Consider the following 17,873-nt stretch of genomic DNA (forward strand, 5'->3'; position numbering starts at 1 on the left):
TGTTGCTTTGTATTTCCTCTGCATTAAAGATGTACGCCATTACCTGACCACCACTTGTAAATTTTTACTACTTAAATATTTTGTAGTCTGACCTTAATGACTGAAAAGCAAACATGTGCTTTGCTTACTGTGGATATGTTTTCAAGGATGTTCCTCATTAAAAAAAAAAATCTAGAAAAAACCTTTCCTTTCTCTTTACAGGTTTGCACTTTGTTTTAGACATCTGGGACCATGTTTTATGCCCACTTTGTCCTGAGCAAGCGTGGGCCGCTGGCCAAAATCTGGCTGGCGGCCCACTGGGACAAGAAGCTAACCAAAGCCCATGTTTTTGAATGTAACCTGGAGAGCAGCGTGGAGAGTATCATTTCACCAAAGGTATTTATTTTACACTGATGGAATGTTATCTTGTAGTGAAAAGAAATTGTGTGTACAGGTGGTAGTTATTATTTTGGGCACTGAAACAAAATTCTTAATGTTGCTATCATAAAGGGTGGAAAGGTCTGTTCAGATGTGAAATACTCTATTGACTCTTTGATTCTGAAGAGAGTTTTCTTGTCAATTTTCTAATGCTAAAGTATCATGGAATTTAGTTACAAAATGTTTTGCGTTGTATAAATGGAGGACTTGTATCTTCGTGTGCTGTGCATCATTTAGAAGCAAATATTTTGAAGAGAGGAAAGCCCAGGCATTCTAAGAATAACTTTTAAAGGCCTTACGATGATGCTCTTTCAGCACTGCTGTTCCTGGGAGCTGTAGGAATAATACTGAAGATATTCTTGTTTGTGCTTGTGACCTAAGTTTAGAGCGTGTTCCTGCTTAGCTACAGCAAGATCTTTTGATCTGAAGTATTGCAGTAGCTTGTAATGTTACTGGTTACATGAGGATAGTTTTCCATATAATAAAAATACTGCACTGTAGTGTAAAAGCCTTGCTTTTGAAGCTTTTAGCTTCTGGTTTTCTGCGAAGTGAATAGATAGCAACAAAACTGAAAGAGCATGACACTTCTGGATGGCTATTGTGGAACCAGAGGAAATTTTGAGGAACTTGGGCTTGTAGATGTATTTTTTTCCTCTACTACTCATGAAAAGAAATTTTCCACTTAAGAACTAGTGGCCAAATATGGTTGTAACTTTTGTTGGTTGACAGAAGTCTGAATGTCTTGTAAGAAAAGCAACTGTCTGAAAAAGAAAGCAAACTTATTTTTACCTTTTCTTTTGGTTGGTACAAATATAACAGTGTTTCCATAATGCCACTTTTGGAAGAACTGCTAAGTATAAGCAAAAAATATATATTACAGCCACAGAGATGCTTAGTATACCAGAACAGTGATTTGCTTCACTGTCAATTCTGGAAGGATATAGGAAGAAGAAGATAATGTTCATGGAGTCACTGGTGAGCTCTATAGGGATCTTTTAGAAAAAGGAGACATTGATAGGCACTCTTTCATATATTTAACTTTGTGTAACACTTTCATCAGCTGGAGTATTAAAAAGACATGGTATGCAGTAAAAACTTTGCATTCTTAGAGTATAATGTTAAACCCTGTATTGCTTAATCTTTCTGAGAGACATTCCATGTACCCTTCAACACAAGTCTCGTGTTCTCTCAGACTAAAGTACTTAAGAAGAGTTCAGTTTTCTGTTCCCACAGCAGATTCTTGATTTACATGGTAAGGCAGTGAGGTTAAAGAGGAAAGGAACTTGAACTCATTTTAATGTGGCAGTGCTTGCTTATGGACACCCCATATCTTCCACCGTTTCTCTCTGATTTTCTCCTTAACTGCAGGACAGAGGACAGAGAGGTAACATGCAGTACTTTTTAACAGAATTTTACCTAACAAACTTGTAATTTATTTTTGTCCAAATTTTTTATTTTTCACTTTTTTCACAATTAAAGTAACAGACATGAGAAAAAGATGTGGTAAAATGGATACTGGTTTTTTTCTAGACTAGTCAGAGCAGTGTTTGGGAATTCCTGGAGTGAGCTGCTCTTAATTTCATGATATTTTCCAGGTCATCCATAAGTAATGTATAGAGTATGATCTTGAACTGTAGACATTGCATTTTTTCTTTAAGTTTTCTGCTCATTTTTATACTTGGTTTTGATATTTGATGTTATTGGAAAAACTCATGCAAAGCTGACAGCAACTTTATTAAAGGAAAGAAAAAGTAAGGCTACATCTAATTCACTGATTGTGCGATATGTTTTTAGGTGAAGATGGCACTTCGAACCTCAGGACATCTCTTACTAGGCGTTGTTAGAATCTACCACAGGAAAGCCAAATATCTTCTTGCAGACTGTAATGAGGCTTTCATTAAAATTAAGATGGCTTTTCGTCCAGGTATTTGTCTTTATCTAAGCACCCTCTGAAAAGTTATGTTGTTATATAATGATTCTTGTTAAGAAGGTTTACAATTCTACCTTCTTATCTTTGTAGAAGCATTTCATAAAGTTTTACAGGATTATAGGAGAAGTTATTTTCTTTCATGCAGCTTCAGACCGTCTGTGTGACTGAGTTGTATCTGAAAAACATCTTCTAATTGAATTCTGAACATAATATTTTCTCATTAGTGCTGATTCAGTAAAATCTCAGTTATTGACAGCTGTTGGTATATGATTGTAAGTGGGCATACGTTGTGTGGTTTTTACCTTCTGCTGAAAGTCTGAAAAATACCAGTTTCACATACTGAATAGAAGCACAGAATAGAGCTTACATCAAGGGTAATGATTGCCTTGCCATGAGTTATGAAAAAGAGGTAGAAGTACGGTGTTTTTTTACCGCTTTCACTTTTTGGTTTCTGGAAATAATGTGAACTGTACTGTGTGCAACGAAGGTGTTTTCCCTTTTGCTTGTGTGACACAACTTCCTCCTCTATTGCTGCTTACTCCAAGATTTCCTATGAAGATGGGGAGCCATATTATTACCTGATATGACTCTCTTTCCAGCAATGAATTACTTGGCTTACACAGTTGATAATTTTCTTAAATTCTGGCCTGGGAAACTTTTTTCAGTTGGAGTGGAGCTGTGGCAGTTATGCTGCTGGATACTCACAGCTGCTGGATACTCACAGCTGCTGAATCATATTCTGCCTTTTTAAACTTGAGTGTAATAGATTCAAAAGCTGAACTTAAGGAAGACTACTTTTTTTTTTAAAAAAGGCAACTCTTGTAAGCCAGGATAACATTAAATTTGAGAAAAGTTAAGGTATATAATGCTTCTATCATAACTTCTTGATCTTCACATTGGGGTTCAGGCATTCTATTTCACGTAGCTTTCAGTGCAATTTATTGACTGTTGCCAGTTTTTTTGTTTACTGTTGCATCTAACTTCCGCAGGTGATGAGAACACATAAATATGTCGAATTTCACAAGGCAATCTGTTTTCCCAGTTTTCCTCGCTCCCAACAGAGTGCATGTAGAAGATTAAGCACCTTAAAACAAGATTTACAAAAAGTGGCGTGCTGACCTGAAACACTTTTGTTTGTTCTCAGTTTATCAGCTTTTTGGCTTATACATTGTCTTGATCCTGTCTGATCTGAGAATAATTTACATGTTTTATTTTAAGCAGCTGACAAGTAAAAATATTGAGTAGCCCTGAAAGAATGGACTAGGTTTCTTCATTCCTAGTCAAGTACCAAGATGAGTAAACTGCAGACTCACGCTTGTTCCTGGTCTCTCTGGACAGTGGTTCTTTGATTATCCATTGCGGAGGGCATCACAGTGGGCAGAGTGTTTCTGAGGTACAGGTACCTGTACCTTTTTGTACACAACCAATTGCCTGTGTTGTGTGGGTCAGAAGGCGGAATGTTGAGCTCAAATCTTCTGCAAGTTACAGAAGGAATTGAACCTGCATTTCCCACGAACATTCAAGTGTCCTGACCTCTAAGCCTTTGAATAAAAGAGAGGCAACAACTACTGGCACTGGTTTTGTATGATGCGTACTCTGGTAGTCATGCTCTGAGAATGCCCACTGAATAGCAGATTAAGCATCTCTAAGCATCTCAGGAGGATGAGAGAAGGTATGTATGCACTTTAGGTAATCCAGCTCTTTTAAATGCAGAAGCCTAAGGGTTTTTGTGGCCTTGGTACAGTCACTACTGTGCTGGGACTTTCAGAGCTCATGGAACTGACTAAATGACCAGTAGCAAAGTAGCCATACTGTGTTGCCACTGCTTTACCCAAACCATGGTGCGGTGTTACTGCTGCGTTACCCAAGCCGAGATACAGGACAGTAGCTCATCTGGAGCATTATGATAAAGTGATTTTGTAGCAGGTAGCTGCATAGTGTTATGATGATATATGAAGGCTGTGTTGGCTGCATAGTTCTGCGTTATGCTGTGCAAACATTGAGTGATTTGAGGCTCCCAGGGTTATAAAAAGTGGTGCAAGGGCTATTTTGACTTTAAACTGAATCTCAATACTAACGTTATCTAAGGTTTCTTCATAGATGTCTAGCATCAGTACCACAATTTAAAGACAAGAAGCTTGTGCAGAGTCAACAATGCTGAAGGCACAGGGAAAGATGCTCTCCTTGTAAGGAATGGGAACTCATGTCTGAGTGTTTTTCTCTAAAGGGGTTGTCGATTTGCCTGAGGAAAACAGAGAGGCTGCTTACAATGCTATTACCTTACCTGAGGAATTTCATGATTTTGACCAACCACTTCCTGATCTAGAGTAAGCTTGGTTTGGTTTTTTATTTTCATGCATATGATGTTTGGTTTTAGTTGAGCAGAACCTGGTTTTAAACAGCAACTCATTGCTGAATGAAGGAAAAAAAAGTCTGTAGGTAACTTGTACTTAAATGCTTTAATATAGCAAGCAAGTATGCAATCATCTTTATATTGATTTTAAATTCACAGTAGCATGTAATTTTAACCAGACTTTAAAATGTCCTTGCAGAAATTTCTGAGAAACTCGGATACCACATACATTCTCAGGTTAGACAAAGTTAGTTTTATGGAGGCATCCTTGTTGACCTTCTGGATGGAACTTCTTATTCCTGAAATCTTTTAATACTAATGGGTTACTTGTAAACATAGTAACAGGTATACAACTTGAATAGTTCTTGATCTTTAAAAAATTGACATTACCCTTCTGGATTATTCATAAGGAATACAGTTCGCTTTACTTAGTGTTCTATTTGGTTTATATTCAATGTAGAGAATATTCTAATTTGAAACTACATAAAAATTCTCTGTTCTTCTAAGAGACATACCTTAACACACCACAAAAAGTATAACTCGGTACTGTTACTAGATACACATTTTGATAAATTATATAAGTAATGTTTGACGTTGAGCTTAGCGATTTATGATTCTGTGATTAGTGACCCCAGCATAGCATAGCAGTAAGAAACATTGCAGATATGTTTCCCAGAAGCTAGTGCAATTGCTGTAAGTTTTAACCATAATTGGTCATACTGTTTTAAGTAGTGTCTTCTATTCTATATTCACTATCAGCTTTTTCATTAATTGACTTAAGCATACAGTGTACTTAGGAACTAATTTCATGTTTATCTAAGCAGGCTTTATCTGTTGTTAATTTCATTTAAATTGAGATTATTAATAATTGCCTTCTGTTTCTTTAAGTGATATTGATGTGGCCCAGCAGTTCAGTTTGAACCAGAGTAGAGTGGAAGAAATTACAATGAGAGAAGAAGTAGGCAACATCAGTATCCTCCAGGATAATGACTTTGGTAAAAATCTCGTGTATTATTATGTGCTGCTAAGCTAGTTTTGGTAACTGTAAAGTTATGGTTTTGCAATTACTGCAGAATTCCAACTACTACAAAACAAATTGAATATGCTGTGCTTCTGTACATTTAGTTTTGAATTTGTACGTGTCAGTTTTTCTATAATTTTCAAACTGTGGTGTGAATATGAAGTCAGCAATTTCTTTAATCATAGGCATGTTTACAGCCAGAGACTGTTAGAAGATTTCAAAAGCTGAAGCAGTTAGTGGTGACTGGTTTCCTTTTTCCAGTATCTTTTCAAGGACAGCATTCCAAGATCTGAATCAAAGCCTGAAGTCAGTTGTATTTCAGAGTACAATAATATAATCCATAATTTAGTAATCTTTTTGAAAGTTTAATCTAGGTATTGAAGGTGGTGTTGATTTGGTACTGGTTTCCTCATGGTAGTTGAAGCCAAACCTCGAGGTATAACTCTTTCAAATTCCTTGGAATTCTTTGGTTTCAGTGCAGCTAAAATTTAGTAGCATCTTGCTAAAATCAACTCAAATAAGTATAGTAAAACACTTTGAAGAGGAGGTGGTTATTTTTATAATTGTTTTTGCTATGGTATTGCTGGGCATAATTCCTTATATCTTGTCATTAACTCTGCAGTTAAGATAACTTGAAATGAAATCTGGTCTTGCATTTGGGCCTTTGCTGATTGATTAGCTGGGTCTCTTGCATCTTGGTTCTTCAACATTCATAGCAGTGAAATTGTATTCTTGCAGGTGACTTTGGAATGGATGATCGTGAGATGATGAGAGAAGGTAGTGCATTTGAGGATGACATGTTAGTGAGCACCAGTGCTTCCAATCTCCTACTGGAACCTGAACAGAGCACCAGTCACCTCAATGAGAAAGCTAATCATCTGGAATATGAAGACCAATACAAAGATGATAATTTTGGAGAAGGAAATGATGGTGGAATATTGGGTATGTTTGCGGATTTTTGTTTTTCCTCTGTCTTACCTTCTGCCTCAATAATTAGTTCTTGGGGGAATGAGGGGAGGTTGTTTTCTTTGTTGCCAAGGTCCCTCTCTAACTTATGCTTTCAACAGGGGAATTCTGGTTTGTGAGTGCTACAGCAGTCTAAATGTTGCGTAGCATGTTAAGTGTTGGCATATTTCAAATGAAGTAAAATTAAATCATCCAGAGTTTTTCCATTCTATATGTAATGTTCTTTAGAGAAAAATCAATATGCGATTCTTCTTGTTCTTTGACTCCTTCCAAAGGTTTAATTAATATGTTGAGAATTGTATTGAGTGCTTCTCTGTGAAGTACTAAGAAACATAATAACATGCAAATATGTTGCTAGTGTATTGTAATAAAGGTTAACTGTAAGCTCAGAATATGAGCTGAAATATGCCTTGAAAAAGCACTCCTAATTGTTTTTGTGTCAGCATTGAAAGTATGGGTTTCTCTAACCTTTGCACTGTCTGTTTTGTCATAAATTTATCTGTACTTCATAAACTTGTCCATACTCATTTCATGAATGTATGGATGCAAAACTTATCCTTTTGTATTTTTGTTTTTGAGATGACAAACTTCTCAGTAATAATGATGGTGGCATTTTTGATGACCCACCTGCACTCTCAGAAAGTGGAGTAATGATGCCAGAGCAACCTCCCCACGATGATATGGATGATGATGATAATGTATCAAGTGAGTATAATCTAGGGCTAGATCTAGGATTACTTGCTTTCAACTAATTTAGTTGGGATTCTAGTTCCTTAAAAGCGCATTGAGCTCAAATGTAGGAAATGTGGTTAAGCCACTTTAAGATGTGAAGGAAGGAATGGGAAGGATCACACAGTTTTTTAATGTTTTGACATAGTGCAAGATACTTTTTCTAATTGGCAGTGGGAGGACCAGACAGCCCAGACTCGGTGGATCCAGTTGAACCATTACCAACTATGACTGATCAGACAACGCTTGTTCCCAACGAAGAGGAAGCTTTTGCTCTGGAACCTATTGACATAACTGGTGAGTGAGCTATTTGGGAATATTTCACTTGATTCATCAGAGACCGCCATAGCTTGATGGAGTGGAAATAAAAGTCTAGCACTGCTGCTGATTCTACTTCTCAGTTGAAAGAGAAACCAGGGTCCAAGTACCAAATTCCTTTTATTGTGATGAAAACTTTCCAGAATGTTCCAGGTAGGTGGCTTACATTGATGGTTTTAGAGGGTACTAGCTTGTAGTTTCTGCAGCCAGTATGTATAGGAGCATGATACTGTAGCTTTTGATAAACATGTAGTTAAAATACAGTGAGTTGGAATAGACCTCATCATGTCTTTAGTTCTAATACAGGGTCTGTAGTGCAGCACAGTTCTCAATACACGGTGTTTGATGGCCAGGAGTGACTGTTTACACTGAGAACATGAGTGCTTTTCTAGTGATTCCTAGCTTTAATGAATTGCTGAATTCGAGAATCATCTTTGTATTTGAAGTTCTACTCAATAGTGAAATTCCTTGTCTTTTACTCTAATGCAACACACTTTCATATTTTAACTGGTACTGTATTTGGCTCATAATGAACAGATCCCTGTTTTATTTTTAAAAAAAAAAAAAAAAAAGATCTGGAAAAAATGTAGTTTGTCCTGTGTTTTCAGACTCAACTCCAGGCCCTGATTTACTGCTTGGCCAATTAAAAAGCCCTAGCGCTGCCCTCTGGTGGCAAGCTAGCAACAGAGGTCCTAGCTGATCCGCTGGGAACAGCAAAGACAGCGCTTGCCAGAGCTTCAGGGTCTGCTGCAGAGTGCCAGGCTGTAAGCAATTTATAGTGAAGTCATTCTAGAGCAGGATGAGAGGTACAGGTAAGATAACCACCCACATTAACACTACCAAAGCTCAGATAGGGTTTAGGGGAAAAACTTGGTGTGGTAATTTGACTGTTTGGTCGGAGGGACTGTACATCTCAGGAGTTTGCTCCTGAAGAACACCAGCCTGACAAGCAAGCTATGAGGGAGGGACGCATGTGCAGCTGACGACATGGATGAGGCTTAGGTAGATTCAGAAGAACTAAAAGCATACACAAAAGAATTTGTAGGTTGTGGGACAGTATTCACAATGTTTGAGCTTTCATATTGCTTATAGGCTTTCATTCCTTCTCCTGAAGCTAACATTGCCTTAGATTCTTGAGGCAGCTCTATATGTGGGCAAATAAGACCTATAGAGAATCTGCAAGATTCTTCTACAGCGTAGTATCTAAGCTAACCTTCATTACTTGTTAAAAATCTCAACAGTCAAGGAAACCAAAGCAAAGAGGAAGAGAAAGCTGATTGTGGACAGTGTGAAAGAACTGGATAGCAAGACTATTCGAGCCCAATTAAGTGATTATTCTGATATTGTTACTACTTTGGACTTGGCACCTCCTACGAAGAAACTGATGATGTGGAAAGAAACAGGTGGAGTCGAAAAGCTTTTTGCTCTGCCTGCACAGCCTTTGTGGAATAACAGGCTACTGAAGGTAATGCTTTTTGTGCAGGTTCATATCTAGATAGACTATAATTCAGGATTGTGCAACAACTAATATAACACTGATGCTTAAAATATTTGTCAGTTATGGAAATAAATGAATTTTTTAAAATGTTTCTACTGTTGAAGAGGAGCTTAAAAATGGGAAAGATGGCCTGTAATGACTTGATCTGAAATGAAATTAAGGACACGGTGAACTACAATTGTGAATAGTGTAACCTTTCTCCTGTAGCTTTTTACTCGTTGTCTCACACCCCTGGTACCAGAAGACTTAAGAAAGAGGAGGAAAGGTGGAGAAGCTGACAATCTTGATGAATTCCTTAAGGACTTCGAAAATCCAGAGGTTCCCAGAGAAGAGCAGCAACAGCAGCAGCAGCAACAGCAGCAGCGAGATGTCATTGGTTTGTGTCTTGTCAGAGATGCTCTGCTTTCCCTCAGAGCTTATTTTTCCTTTTGTTTGTACTTTCTGTTATGAAATCACTAAAGATTATGAACGAAGCAAAGAGCTTTCTAATGATTGCTTAGCTTGATATAGAGTCTGTGACTTCAAATAGCTTTTTTTCCCTATAAGTAGAAGACACTTAGAGCTTCAGTTTGATCCAGTGGATTAAATGGGTATTGGATTGGTTGCATGCACATGTGTCCCGGTTCTACTGTAGTAATTTCAAAAGCTGTGCAGACTGTTAAGAGTGCTCAATTCTAAATTAATAGCAGATTTGACTTAGTAATGTAATTTCAGTCTCTGCCAAAGTATCTAAAACTGTGTTTGTTGTGGAATATAGATGAACCTATTCTGGAAGAACCGAGTCGCTTACAGGAATCGATGATGGAAGGCAGCAGAACCAACCTGGAGGAATCTGTTATGCCACCCCCACCACCTCAGACAGGTGTTAAACGCAAACTGCAGCAAATAGAACCAGAGCCAGTGTTACCTGTGAGTAAGAGCTGACTTTTTTTTTATTTTTTGAGAATGAGAAGTGGGTGGTGTCTTTGAGGCAGTAGCTTTCTGTGGTGGTGTGAGATATGGTGGAGTACTATCAGAATCTTTGTCCCTGGGTAGCCTTTATGGTATTTTTCTTAAATTTAAAGCTTACTGAAACGTTTAAAATGCAGGTAGGATAAAGAAATGACACAGTTTCCTCTAGGGAAAAAAAAGCCTTCAAGAAGTAGTGTATCACTTACAAAACTATCAAGTTGTTCTGCTTTGTCAGGTGTATGCAAGCAGCTTTCACTGATGAAGAAAGGATTGCGCTAGCTGTACAAACTTCCTTTTAAAGATTGTCCTAGTGTTCCAGGGTTAAGAGTTCAGGGAATAACTGATCTTCAGAAAAGGTTTCCTAGTTGAGTTATGTGTAGAACTTGGAAACTAGCTCATATCTACCTCTTCTGTAAAAGCTGTGATGCAGTGTGAAAAGAAACCATATTAGTGAAGGGGAAAGAACATGGGCAAAATGAAAGGTGTGCTCTTCTTCTGCATGCTTACCTGGTGAGAACAGTCCTACTTCATGCTGTCATTCTCCTAGTTTTGCATTTTCTAGCCCCACATTTCACATCTTCCTTGGCTAACATGTTGTTTGCTGTAGAATGAGACTGTTAGGTGTGACGTTATTTTATTAAAAGGGTGGCAGCTACTGTCCCTCTTGGCCCTGTCATTGCATGAAGTTGGCATCGACTGTGCTGAAGTCAATGTTTTTGGTGTATGTTGGGAATTCTTAGATCAAACCAACCAGATCAGGCGTCTAACAACACACCTGTAGAGATACCTGTTGTGTGACTCTAAAACAAATTATTTTGAGCTATTTTGGGGTATGTGTACAGCTTCAGGTGTCAGGGTAACTTTACTGGCAAACACTTACCTGTGAATAGGTTGAGGCAAAGAATACTGTATCTTAATTTTATTAAAACTGACTACATAAATCTGTTAACCTGCTTTTCCTCTTTATATAAATATCTTCTGAGAACGATACTTGAGCACCAAAATCACTTGTACATTTCTGGAAACGTTACAAAGTACCTATGTTTGTAACACAGGCATGAAGGAATTAAAAGAGCAGCATTTTGATACTTTGAAGATGTCTTGTTCCAGCAAGTTAAAGCATGTTCATGTAGCACTGCATCTGGTTACGTGGGATTTTAAAGTTGCATGTGCTGATCCAAGAAATGAGATCAGTTGTTTGGATGGTGGAGTAAGTGAAGCTATTGGAAAGCCTTTTTGCTTATAGTGATATCATTATTTCTAGTTTGAGTAGACTCTAAAGGATTAAAAATATGCGTGCAGACAGCAAAACAAAACAAAGGCTTTTCATTTTTCAGAAGAAATACTGACAAATGGCTAAGATTTAGAGACTTGGGTTTTGTGAAAATGGTTTGTATCATCAGCATTCTATTGTGAAAGCACTGATAAGACAGTGCTGTCTGTTTAACTGTGTCGTGTTCTCTTAAAGCATCCACCATCACAACAACTGGAAATACCACCTGTAGAAATGCCTCCAGAGGAACCCCAAAACATCTGCCAGCTAATACCAGAGCTAGAACTTCTGCCAGAAAAAGAGAAGGAAAAGGAAAAGGAGAAGGAAGAGGAAGAAGAAGAGGAGGTAATAACTAATCTCTTAAAAGCAAGCTATGTAGAAACTGCTTGTGTGTTCCCCAGTGCTGTTTGACTTTGGATTCATTAAATGGCATGAAAGAACTTCAGTCTTCACTTGGGAAATCGTAACCTTTAGAAATGTGGATTTTAAAATTATTCTATGACCACTTTATAAATTGTGTATACATTCTGGTTCGGATTAAAGGGTTTGGTTCTTGCACCTGGTTAGATTAAACCACTCTATATAGTTACGATGCCTTATACAAGAAGTTTTGAACTTAATTTTATGATTCTATTTTAAACAATTCATGGCACTTAATAAAAGTGACTTGTAAGAATACCATTTATGTCCTAAAATGTGGTCACTGAAGTTGTTTCTTAGCTACAAAATTTAATATTCTGTTGCTATTTAAAAACTTCACTGATACGTTTTATCTTACATCCAAAATGCGTAATATTAAGAACTGTTTTATTGTTGGAAAACACATGTCCAGATACATTCTGAGTTTCCTTCTGTAACAAGTCTCGTCTAGAAAGAAATGTGAATTACTGTAGTCAAGATAATTTTCCTAGCAATGTAAAAAGTTGTTAAAATGGAACAGAATTTATTCAGTTGGAACTGCCTCACCACTAACTTTCTAACACTAACTTGTCTAAACCTCTTGGGTTGATGGAAAGAAAAAGCTTCAGTGATATCTAGAAATATCCCTTTCATTCATAAGTCAGTGGATAAAAAGATTGTTTTGTAAATGTGAATTTTGGCTGCTTGCAGGAAGAAGACGGCACAGGGGGTGATCAGGATCAAGAAGAAAGGAGGTGGAATAAGAGGACTCAACAAATGCTTCATGGACTTCAGGTACACACGATAATTTGCTTTCTCTTAAAGTAGCTTTTGAGTGTGCCTACCAAAGCTTTTGACCCAAGTTAAGAAGTTAAAAAAGAGCTTACTTTGCAGTAGATGTTACAAAATTAAAATACCAGTTCTGCCTTAGAGAAGAGCTCGTAATTGATTACATCATAACATAATTGTCACTTTATTCCAAAGAACATTTGAAGTAAAATTTTTCATTGAACTGTTTTTCTATCTTTATATCAACACTTGATGTGCAAGTAAGACTCCCAGATACTCAAATTTTAAAATAATTTGGTTGGGCTGTGTTTTTAATGAAACCTTAACAGCTCTGACTTCGTGTTATATGACTGTAGGCAAACCCCATCAAGGTCTAGGGCTAAAACCATTTTACAGGATATTTACTTCCAGCTAGACTAGCTTGACATCTTCCATTCTTTGTGAAGCCAAATCTACAACAACAGTGGGAATCTGACCTTGGCTGAGGTGCAGCATTACTTTTCAGCATGTGGCTTCAGTCTGCACAGACAGATAATCTTTGTAGGATGGATTCTTGCTTGCTAGAACTAAAGAGTTTTTTTCTGATAGGATAACTGAACGCCCCTAGTATACACTTGAACTTAAATGCAATATGGATATATGCATATAGATCCCTCTATGGGTACCTTGGACTACCTTTGCCTTTCAGTCTAGTTTATGGTTCCTACTCCTTTGTGCATTTTGGCATCTCCTGAGATTCTGCTGTCGCTGAAGTGTTTCAGTTCCATCTCTCTGAGCTGTTTTTGTTTTTCGAAGTCATCCTCGCTTTTCTGTGAAATTTCCAAGTTTCATTTCTGCTGATAAAAAGTCATTATCGTTATTATATCTGTACTTCAGTATAGTGGATTTTGGGGGAGAGGAAGGGAAGCTGCTGGGTTTTCAGTACACTGAAATTTAGTAATGTTTTCTGTTAAGTTTATCAAAAGTGATATGATCAAGCAAAAGCTTTACATTTCTGAAAAACACTACTAGAGTTGTACTGTAAGAGTTACTAGCTTACCTGGTAACTCTTACTTGGTGACAATAAAACCTTAATTTTAATCTCCTGAAGACCCTTTATGGCACTTAAATACACTTAAATTTAGTTCAGATTACGTTGTAAACTAATGTGATTTAAGTTAGTTCTTTTGCACATCTGCACATTCTGCTAGTTTAACTGGGATTTTTTTTAAAACTGTTATTGTGGTTTAACCCTGGTAATCAGCAAAGCCCCCACAGCTGCTCACTCCACCACCTCCTGGTGGGATGAGGAGGAGAATCAGAATGGTAAAAGCAAGAAAACATGTGAGTTGCGTAAAGGCTCTTTAATAGGTAAAGCAAAAGCAAGCAAAGCAAAATAAGGAATGCATTCACTGCTTCTCATCAGCAGGCAGACATTTAGCCATTTCCAGGAAAACAGGGCTCCATTCTGGATAGTGGTACTTGGGAAGACAAATGCCATAACCCCAAATGTGCACACACCCTTCTTCTTTCCCCTAGCTTTTATTACTGAGCATGACATCCTGTGGTAGGGGTATCCCTTTGGTCCATTGGGGTCACCTGTCCCTGCTGCGTCCCCTCACAACTTCTTGTGCACCCCAGCCTATTTGCTCCTATCCAGAACATAGCATCATATGAGCTACTGTGAAGAAAATTAACTCTGTCCCAGCCCAAACCAATACAACTGTTGCTTAAAAATAATTTTTAAAGTATACAGATGTGTAGTCAGTAATGTTGTGTCATGTTTCTCTCTGGATGTTTCATCACTGTTTCTGAAAAGAGCTTTAGAATTCTCTTTGGACTCTGTCTAGCTTTTTTTTTTACTTCATTTCTTTCTTCCATGTGCCCAACAGAGCATCACTCTGGATGGCTGAAACATTGTCTGTAATGAGATTAGAAGTTAAGATCTGTTTAATATAAAGTAATTTGGTTTGGCCAGCCTAATATCTTTTCATCTGGTAGATATTCCAGAGCAGACGGTTCTGTTTTCAATTGAAGACGTCAGTTGTTGTTGTAGCCAGCAAACAGACGTATTCCTGAATATTTTTTTTTTTTTTTTTTTACATTCTGGCCAAGACTTCGAAAAAAATATAAGCAACTTTGGATACTTAATTTCAGACAAATAGAGGAGTTTTAGAAATAACCAGGCTTTCACCTTGTGAAAATTACACCTATTTTAAAGAACATTAGCTCTTGAAATTTAGTTGTAAACAAAACTTGATTTTGGAGTTACTTTTATTTTGAGAAATAAAACAGGATTTTTTTGTTCCTATTTAAAAATTTGTCCTGTAGTCAAAAGACTGTCTGGCTATTGGTGCAGGTAGAAAATTTTGTGCCTATACTGCGGTGTTTCTGGAATATGTGACTGTGAAGTTGCACAGGTTCAAGTGATTTTTTCTTTCACACATCTGTGGGAAGCCTACTTGGTTTCATTTAGGTTAGATCCATATAGAAATTTTTATGTACACATTGTGATAGCTCCATCCAATGTCAAGTCCTTGCTGATCCCATACAGTGTCCTGGGGGTGACAAGAAACAAAGTTTTGCCAATGGTCTTTTATCTTTGTGTGTAGTTCTGTGTGTAATTTGTGGTACCAATGTTTGTATTTTTCAGAGAGCTCTTGCTAAGACTGGAGCAGAATCTATCAGTTTGCTTGAGCTGTGCAGAAATACGAATAGAAAACAAGCAGCTGCAAAATTCTACAGTTTCCTGGTACTCAAAAAACAGCAAGCTATAGAGCTGACGCAGGAGGAGCCTTACAGCGACATCATTGCGACACCCGGTCCCAGATTTCATATTATTTGAATGGTTAGATACAGCAGAGCTAGTGTTTGTTTCACTAGTGCGTACGTGTATTGCCCCATCTGTAGGGCCCACAAGACCATTGCAGAAAACTTAGATTTTATTGTCTGTATAAAGTCCTTGGTTTTCTTTTTTGGGTTATTTTGGTTTTTGTATTTTAAATTTACCACTTAAATTTTTGGTGAAACTGCTGGGGTGGGTGGCTTGAGTTCCAACTGCAGAAACCAGTCAGCTCAAGGACCCAGATGAAGATTGTTTTAACAACTCGGAGCAGATGTGTGCAATATTGGTGCATGTAATGTTGAGTATCAATTAAAATGTCTTACGATAATTTGACTAGTTGATTCAGTAGTGATATTTTTAACCTATACCAGTAAACCTGAATGGCCAACCTATTGTCTGATTAAAAACTTTGCCAAACTAGTCTAAAATGTTCGGTCTGCTTCTCATAGTAGTGGTTTTTTTCCGCTTCCCTTGATCTTTGTGCATACTGTGGGTCTCTTACAGCTGCCAGTATGGAAGGTAGTGCCTGATACGTCAGCTTGCTTTCTCACTGCATTTTTGCAGTCAGGTTTTTGTAGCCCTGGATGCTAAGGGGAAATGGGTGTCTGTGGAAAGCACTTCCTCTGTGAGATGCTATGATGTACAGGAAAGGATGGAAGGTGTGTTCAGTATTTTAGACAAAACATTCCTTTTCATTTATCACCTCATCATGTCCACTCACTACTGATAATGGCTAATTACTGTTACTAAGCGTCAAATAAAAACTTTGGTCATTTCATCTATACTTTTAAGGTATCAAAATGCTTTAGGTTTGTTAGATCTGTATATAAACTGCAGACTTTTTAAAACAGACTTCTAGATTGTAAATTATCTGGTTTTGATTAAGCAGGCATATGAAGATAAGAAGTTGAACAGATTGCCTTTGTAAAGATGCTAAATTCAGATACCACCTGTACCGAAGGGGCAACAAGCTTGAATATACAGTACACAGGCACAGTTCCACTTAACTGTGTAGTGTACTAATGGCACTCTGGATATATTTATGGTTTTAGTATAAATTTTTCCAATAATGCACACTCCTGTGTTCAACACATTTTATCAGTTTTGTGAAAGAAGTCCCATTTTATTTTACTTACAAAGAATGAAGCTTTACTGCTAGACCAGGTAGCACCAGGAATTATGTGAATATGTTGATTATGGAAACCTGTCTTAACTTTTTTTAGGGCAAAATTATTCACACTGAAGGTTCTGGTTTTAATGTTGGCACTTTTGTGAAATAATTTTGGGACTCTGAAATTTCAGTATATACTCAACTGTAAAATTATGTGAATGTTTGAAAAAAAAAATTGAGACTACATGATGACCATGTTTTAACAATCTTTGGAAAAGTTAATTGTATAAAGTTACTGCAGCTTTATTTTCAACATGATGTGCCTGTAAAACCATTATTTTCCCCTTTGTAAAAAGAGACATTGTAGATAACTTGAATGTTTAATTATAGAAAAGGTCATTAGTTTCTTGTTACACATTTTTAGTCTGTTTTTGTTGCTTTTCAAGGTTGATATTCTTGAAAATAGTTGATGCTGTTATGTATAACTTTTCTAATAAAAGTTGTGTTATAAGCTGTTATCTGTTAGCTCTGTGAACACCTTTCATGTAAGAGTAGGGACATAGCACTTAGAGATTGTTTGTTTTGGTATTAGGAGTGGAAGTGTAACGATTTAGCTCTCTGAGAGATTTAAAGCTCAAATATGTGAATAGGTTTCATGCCATTAGGAGGGAAGAGTTATTTTAGTGGCCATACTATGGTTTTGTTCAAGCGTTCTCCGCTAGGACTATCTGTGCAGAAATGAGGGGAGACTAAAGTGTGATATATCTCCCAGCCTGTCCCTTCTGAATGCCAGAACTTATCCAGCTTCAATTCTAGCTCTGCTCTTCCCTTGCTTCTTGCATTGCCTCTGCACGTGGGTCTGTCAGTGCTGCTGAAGTTAAGTGCTGCTGGTAGATCCAGACACTTGGATCCCAGCCTGTAGAAGCAGTGCATCTCCCGTGGAGTTGCTCGAGTTACCTGCAGAGCTTGTGCAGAGCCCAGGGTCATGAATTCTGTTCGACGTTCGCCGTCTCTGGAAGCTGAAGAACCAGCGTGGATTCGATGAACTAAACCTGGGCTCCTCACAAACGTGACTGTTCTGTGTTTGAGCTACCTGTGGAAGCAGTCGGGCTGATCTTGTGTGTGGTCAGTCCTGTGGGATCCAGGCTGGGCTGAGCGTGTGTACAATGTGCCTGCACCAGAAAACAAGAACTTGATTTTTCTTTCCTTTGGTTAAAGTTCTGTAAGGGAGAGAAGTGTGGGGACTTGGGTACTCAGAATGAGAGGTAGCTTTTCTGCCTTTTTCTCTTCTGTC

General features: G+C 37.6%; 1 protein-coding gene across 1 annotated transcript; it reads left to right on the forward strand.

Moving 5' to 3' along the window:
• The first annotated feature begins 202 nt into the window (after positions 1–202).
• On the forward strand, positions 203–17,097 carry RAD21 (RAD21 homolog (S. pombe)). The gene is made up of 13 exons (XM_010183136.1): positions 203–375; positions 2,212–2,341; positions 4,575–4,674; positions 5,589–5,695; positions 6,460–6,663; positions 7,267–7,392; positions 7,591–7,713; positions 8,976–9,199; positions 9,440–9,608; positions 9,990–10,141; positions 11,652–11,801; positions 12,567–12,650; positions 15,277–17,097. The coding sequence occupies exons 1-13, from the start codon at positions 232–234 to the stop codon at positions 15,466–15,468; spliced, it is 1,905 nt and encodes a 634-aa protein (XP_010181438.1). The 5' UTR covers positions 203–231; the 3' UTR covers positions 15,469–17,097.
• Positions 17,098–17,873: the final 776 nt, after the last annotated feature.

This window comes from Mesitornis unicolor, unplaced genomic scaffold (genome assembly GCF_000695765.1).
Source record: "Mesitornis unicolor isolate BGI_N332 unplaced genomic scaffold, ASM69576v1 scaffold4874, whole genome shotgun sequence".
NCBI lineage: Eukaryota > Metazoa > Chordata > Aves > Mesitornithiformes > Mesitornithidae > Mesitornis > Mesitornis unicolor.